The sequence below is a fragment of the Humulus lupulus genome, chromosome 3, assembly GCF_963169125.1.
Source record: "Humulus lupulus chromosome 3, drHumLupu1.1, whole genome shotgun sequence".
Lineage (NCBI taxonomy): Eukaryota > Viridiplantae > Streptophyta > Magnoliopsida > Rosales > Cannabaceae > Humulus > Humulus lupulus.
Window position 1 is genome coordinate 85,684,032 of NC_084795.1, and position 6,966 is coordinate 85,690,997.

Here is a 6,966-nt window from a genome sequence, read left to right on the forward strand (position 1 = left end):
TGTCCTCATGTGACCATGCGAACACATCCAGGTTCTCCTGCAGGAACTTGATCAGCTCCGCCTTCCTCTTGCCACAAAGGTTTTTCTCGAGCTTAACCACCTGTGAGGGATTCTGTGGATCGATTTTTACCTCCTCGAGCTCTTCGATAGCTTGGAGCTCAGACTTATCCTCGCCTACTCTTGGGTCTATATCATCACTTAGGATGATACTTTCCCCTTCGGTGCTTTGAGGTTTTTCAATCTTAGGATTAGGCAAAGGTTCCTGAGATTCCTCATTTCTATCCTGGACGGTCATCGTTAACTGCCCGGGTTTTAATTTTCCCTTCATGGAAATGCTGTAGCATTCCCTGGCAGCAAGGTGATCGCCACGGACCGTGCATATCCTCGTGGAAGAGGGGAATTTCAACGCGAGGTGGCAGATGGAGGTAGGTCGACCTAAAATGGCATTGTACGCGGCGGGACAATTGATGAACAGGAACTCAAGGAGTTTTGAGACTGTCTGAGGTCCCTCTCCTAAGGTGATCACTATCTCGATCGTCCCTATTTCCGCCGATCCTTCTCCAGAGAATCCATAAAGCATCATGGAGGTGGCTTTCAGCTCGGTGTCAGATAAACCCATATTCTCCAGTGTAGACCGGAATAGTAGGTTTACCGGGCTTCCATTATCGACCAGCACTCTTCTAACCCTCTGATTAGCGAGCTGCACCGCTACGGCCAGAGGGTCGTTATGAGGGAACTGGATGTGGCTGGCATCTTCTTCAGTAAAAATGATTGGTTGCCTCTCCAATCGTTGCTGCTTTGGCAGATGCTGCTCGGGGACGAACTCCACTCCATTATGAGCCTTAAGTTCGTTGACGTACCTCTTTTGGGCCCCTCAGATCATGCAAGCCAAATGAGGACCTCCAGAGATCGTGGTGATTTCTCCTCCTATCACGGGAGGAGGGACGTCCTGATCTACCCGCGACCCGGGCTGACTAACCGGGACTTCAGGAGCTGGATGGCCTGCGGGAACTCTATTCCGTGCATACTGAACCAAAGGTCTGGCTCTGATGAGAGTTTCGATCTCATCCTTCAGGTGTCTATAGTCATCGGTATTGTGGCCAACGTCATTGTGGAACTGGCAAAACTTGGAAGGGTCTCGCTTTCCCCTCTGGTGCTTTAACGGCTCCGGCTTCTTCCAGGGGAGGCGAGCAGAATTTGCTAGGAAGATGTTCTCCCTAGAGTGGGTAAGCTCCGTATAAGTCGCGTAGACCGGCTTAAATTTTTCTACGGACTTATTCTTCTTTGGGCCGTGTTGGTTGCCCTCCCTGATCCCCTTTCTCTTGCCTCCACCAAACTGGTTATTTTGTGTAACGGTCTGGGTCGCTGTCACGACCTCCGTTCCCACTCCAGTGGGCTGCTCGAGGACCTGGCTGGTTCCTGCAGCTGAGGCTTGCGCCTCCTCCAGGTTGATCCACCCCTGGGCCCTATTTAGGAATTCATTTACGGAGCTGACTCCCTTCCTTTGTATCTCATTCCAGAGTCCCCCTCCGACGAGGATTCCAGTCCTCAAAGTCATGAGCTTAGAGCTGTCATCTGCGTCTCTGGCCTAAGCAGCGACGTTCGCGAATCTACTCAGGTAAGCCTTCAGAGGCTCATCAGGTTGCTGCCGTACATTTTCCAAGGTGTCAGCCTTAACGCAGGTAGCCTGGGAAGCTCAGAATGCCCTCTTGAAGTCAGTAGAGAAAGTTTTCCACGAGCTGATTGACTGTTTCTTACTCTGTTTGAACCACTGTCTGGCCGACCCAGTCAAGGTGGAGGGAAATATTAAACATCTCAGCTCGGGGCCGATATTGTGGGCCATCATCAAGGTATTGAACATACCTAGATGATCTGACGGATCCCCGTCTCCGTTGAATTTGGACAAGTGCGGCATACGAAACCCAGGTGGATACGCCGTCGCCGCTATGCTGGGGGCGAAGAGCTCAAGTTCATTCCCTGAATCATATTCATCTTTTTCTTTCTTTGACAGGAGCTTCCTCATTAGCTCCTCCATCTGAGCCAGGCACTCAAGGGTTTTGTCCTGATTTCCTTGGTTGTTCCGGGGCTGTTCAACAGCACCGGATCCATTGTACACGTTTGGCGGGTTATTGTCCCTCCTATCTTGAGATAGGTTATATGGGACATTCCCGCTGTCGCGTACCTCGAACAGGTCTTCCCTTGGGTGAGCACGGCTGCCATTTCCCGTCGGGTCTCCTCTTTGGGAGTTTAGACAATCTCGGAGGTCGTCCCTCGGGGCGTCTTGGGGACTTTGCGCCGAGCTCAAGCGTTGGCGCAGGTCTGAGCCAGAAAGGTCACTTCGACGGCTTCCGGTCCAATAGCTCCCATTTGAGAAGCTCGGAGCCCGCCTCTGGGGAGGAGGATTCGGGACTTCTCTGGGCGCCCTGCTACGATGGGAAGGCCCTGTGGAAGGTGGATTTCTCCTACTGCTCCCATAAGCTGGAATATCTCGAACTGGCCAAGGAGGAGACGAATATCTTATCGGTGAGGGAGGATGCCTGACCGGGGATGCAATCCTGGTCCCGTCAGGGCGGATAAGGTTAGGTAGGGGCCGCTCCGCTCTACCCTTCGTCGGGTCCTGTACTCGGCGGTCTAAGCAAGGCACAAGATGGCTGATCAGGGAGGGTTGTCGCTGTGAGCCCTCCCTAGATCTCCTTCGAGAATTCCCTCGAGCCCTCCTAGGCACACTCGAGGGTGGAAGTGAGCTGGGAGTTGAAGTTCGGACCGATCGGCTGTACTGTTGCTCGGCCCTAGGTAGTTCTTCAAAGATGGTCTCTCGGTGGTGCGATGAGGGAGTAGAGTTTGATGTCAGGGGTCTGACCGACTGGCTAGGCCTGGACCGATTACCCCGGCAGGACTTATGAGTCTCACCTTTCCTCTTTTCGACGTTAGCGTCGGTTGTAAGAGGGGGTAGTCGGGCCAACACCTCCTTAATCTGCTGGTTAGCTTTCGCCAGCTGACTCCTCAGCTGTGCATTCTCCATTTCTACTGCCGTGTAAAAATATGGGTTCAGATTAGGTGGCCGGGGTGCCGAACTTTCAGTGTCATCTTGGCCTATTGGCTGCTTGCCCGGCCGCTGTTGAACCTCAGGGTTCTGATCATCAGAGATGGCGGCATGATGGGCCTCCTGCCCATCATGTTGGTCCGCCTCGTTGCCATGTCTTGAGCGAGTGACCACCATGGTTGGGTATTTGCGATAGCACCAATCTAACAAGCTCTCAATGAAAGCACCAAACTATTGACGCGGTTCTTCGCCAACAGGTAATTAATAGAATAAGAGAATGGGATCAGTGCTAAGTAATGAACCGTAACAGATGACTAATCTTGAAATAAAATGGTGATACGAATACTTTTTTAGGTGGTTCAAAGGTTAAAATCATTCTACTCCACCAGCCAATATTATTGCTAGTTTTCTGGTATTCTTTACAGGGTATTTCTTTACGCAATAGAATCCAACCCTTTGCAACTCCCAGGGTCTCCATATTTATAGGAGAGGGCACCTGGGGGTTGGCAAAGGGGCCATCCCGTGACCTTCTTACCCATCATGTTACTTCTGTGACATTCATGATTAATTCCTAAAACCTGACAAATGAAGTGTGGTCTAATCAATAGGTAAGGGGGATAATGGGCTGCACGGCCCAACCCAGTCGTGGGTGCCTGAACACGCACGTTTATGCTGCGTGTCCGAGAATTCAGGGATATATCAGACACGTGATGTCTGATATATGCATGTTTACATTGCGTGGTTGACTTTATAAGGGGTCACAGCTGCCAACCCAAGCTCGTACATCGAACTGGAGGTCTTCTTAGCCTGCGGTGTCCATACTTCTGACCCGAATCCTTAGTAACCTTAGTAAGCCTTTGGTTACCTCGAGCTAAAGAGGTGGGACCTGGTGACAGCAGCTCTGAGTACATGTCATCCACGTGGCTGATAAATGATTATGTCATACTTCAGCTCGCTAATAGCCCGTTGGAGAATTAGGGCGTACAAGCTCAATAATCTTTCAGTCCCAAAAGTCAACCCTTAAGAGAACCATTATTCATTCTCTTGCGAGAAGGCATAGATTCCATATCTGTATACTATATCCCTAGCCATCTACATTAATGAGTTCCCAAAACAAAAGTGTCTAGCCTAATCATTCTGACAGACCCTAACGAGTGAATCAAAGAACTCATATAACATAAACAGGAGTTCATAGTAACTTCAGGATTAAGATCTATTTGTATATGATCATCAGTTGATATATTTAATGGGGTCCTTGGCAAAATGGCCTCTTTTTATAGTGCAATTTTCACTATGGCCTAGTTTCAATAGTTTTTAGCTAAATGGCCTCTTTTATTAATGAATTTTTTATATTACCCATTTTACCCTTAACATAAAATAATAATAAATTAAAACAAAAACCCTAATAATAACTATCATCTTCTTCCTCTCACCCATCCACCCACACCCATCCACAACCACCCACTATCATCCCCCGCTGCCACCACCACCACCACCACCGGCGACCACCGCCCCTACCGCCGGCGAACACTGCTCATCACCGGCTGCCACCATTTCTCCACAAATCCGGCCACCACTCATTCAAAAGGTTGGTTTATAAAGCTTTTTTTATTTTTATAAAATATGAGATTTTTGATATTGTTTTTGTAGATTTAAAATGCAAAATGATTGTTTTAGTATGTTGAAAGTATAAGTAAGGATTTAGGTTTATTTCTGGAGTTTTATGGAGGTTAAAGCTTGAAAATCTGAAAAAATTAATGATGGTTTCGGTTATTTTCGAGATTGAAAAATCCAAAAAAATTTGACAGCTTGTCTAATTTTTCGACAAGGAGTCTAAATTTTAGACCAGTTGTCTAAATTTTAGACCAGTAGTCGTATTTTTTCGACCACCTGTCTAAAATTTAGACAGGTAGTCTAATTTTTAGACGGGTTGTCAAATTATCAGACATGATATTTAATTTTCAGACATGTTGTCTAATTTTCAGACAGGTTGTCGAATTTCTAGATTTTTCAACTTGATTTTCATTTTTTTATATAACTTTTTAATCAAAGTAATATCAATAATTTATATTTGTTTATTGTATTATTTTTTTTCAGATGTCTTTCAAAAAAATTCTAATATTATGTGATGGAATGTGGAAAAAGAATGAGGACTCGTGGAAATGGATTTCAAATGGCTCACGGTCAAGATTAAGTTTGGTACAAACTAACCTAACTTATGAGGAGTTAGTTGAACATATTTATGAAGTTACAGAAATCGATCGCAACCTCTTTGATATAGAATTAACTTACAAGATAACGACAATGGTGGAGATTGAACTAATTGCAATAAAAAATAGTAGAGACATTGTTAGTTTCTTTACATGGCAAGAGTGTGATTTGGTTCCATTATGTGTGGGTTTGATCAAGAAGATGGAAAATATGCTCAATAAGGATAAACTTGTTACTAATATTGATTCTACTACAAATATTGATTCTATTGCAAACATTTCTACTGATGATGATTTTGATGATGCTGGTTTAAACGATGATAACAATGTTGATTTAGATGATGATGATGATGACAACGACGACGACAACGAAGATGATGATGATGATGATGATGATGATGATGATGATGATGATGATGAGGAGGAGGAAAGAAACAATATTGATGATGGTTTTGTTGAGGTAAATTTGAATGTCCCATGTCCTGAAAATAGAACTTTTGATGATTACTTTGGCGATGCAGACATATGTAATATTCCTGATGCTAGTTATGCACCTCACACTCTTGAAGATAACCATTTACCACTTCCTCGTGTATCCCCTAGTGATCATTGCAATGAAAGAAGTCATGTTAGTAGTACACCAAGCTCAAATGCAACAAGTATTGATGAAGATGTTTTTTGTGTTGGTCAATATTTTGTGGATAAGAAAGAGTTGAAGATGAAAGTACACATGCTTGCTATACGACGAAACTTTGAATTCAAAGTGAAAAAATCAAATAAGAAATTACTGGTTTTGGTTTGTGTTGACCCCAATTGTAAGTGGAGAATTCGTGCGACAAAGGCATATGCAACAGGTTTGTTATTCGCAAGCATTGTAATGAACACACTTGTTCTTTAGAAATGCGACAAAATCATCATCAGCAAGCAACTTGTTCTATTATTGGAGAGCACTTGAAAGTGAGATATGAAGGTGTGAAAAAAGGTCCAAATCCAGCACAAATAGTTAATGAGATGAACAAGAATCTTGGTGTAAAGTGTAGTTATTGGAAGGCATGGAAGGCAAGAAAGTGCGCACATGAACTTATAAGGGGTTCAGCGATAAACAGTTATCCAAAACTCCCCTCTTACTTGTACATGGTCCAAAAGTCTAATCCTGGTACGTACACTAGATTAATTATTGATGAAGAACGGAAATTCAAATATTTATTTTTGTCTTTGGGAGTATCCATTAGAGGTTTTCGTTACATGAGAAAAGTTATATCTATTGATGGAACTCATTTGAAAAACCAATTTGGAGGAAATTTACTCATTGCAACTGCACAAGATGAAAATTTTCAAATTTATCCTCTTTCTTTTGGTATTGTTGATTCTGAGAATGATGCACTTGGAATTGGTTTTTGACATGCTTACGAGATCAAGTGCCTGATACTACTGATTTAGTGTTTATATTTGATAGACACAAAAGAATTATAAAGGGAGTTCGAAATGTATATAAAAATGCTTACCATGGAGCTTGTATGTGGCATCTTGGAAAAAATATAAAGACAAAATTTAGTGGTAAAGGTTTGAAAAAGTTGTTTGAGAAGATGGCAAAAGTGTACAGAGTTTCAGAGTTCACAAAGTTATTTGCTGAGATTTCTACAAAAAAACCAAGTCTGGCAACATACCTGAAGAATGCATCTTTTGAAAGCTAGTCCAGATGTCATTTTCATG

The 6,966-nt window shown here is 43.9% G+C and overlaps 1 protein-coding gene across 1 annotated transcript; it reads left to right on the forward strand.

The window, feature by feature from the left end:
* Window positions 1-5,455: 5,455 nt before the first annotated feature.
* On the forward strand, window positions 5,456-6,654 carry LOC133824561 (uncharacterized). Its single transcript, XM_062257481.1, has 3 exons — window positions 5,456-5,581; window positions 5,675-6,107; window positions 6,152-6,654. The coding sequence occupies exons 1-3, from the start codon at window positions 5,456-5,458 to the stop codon at window positions 6,652-6,654; spliced, it is 1,062 nt and encodes a 353-aa protein (XP_062113465.1).
* Window positions 6,655-6,966: the final 312 nt, after the last annotated feature.

Coding starts and splice junctions, on each gene's coding strand:
- LOC133824561 (XM_062257481.1), top strand. CDS start 5,456: ATGGAAAATATGCTCAATAAGGATAAACTTGTTACTAATATTGATTCT. Junction 5,582..5,674: donor GTTTAAACGATGATAACAAT/GTTGATTTAGAT, acceptor GATGATGATGAG/GAGGAGGAAAGAAACAATAT. Junction 6,108..6,151: donor GACAAAGGCATATGCAACAG/GTTTGTTATTCG, acceptor CTTGTTCTTTAG/AAATGCGACAAAATCATCAT.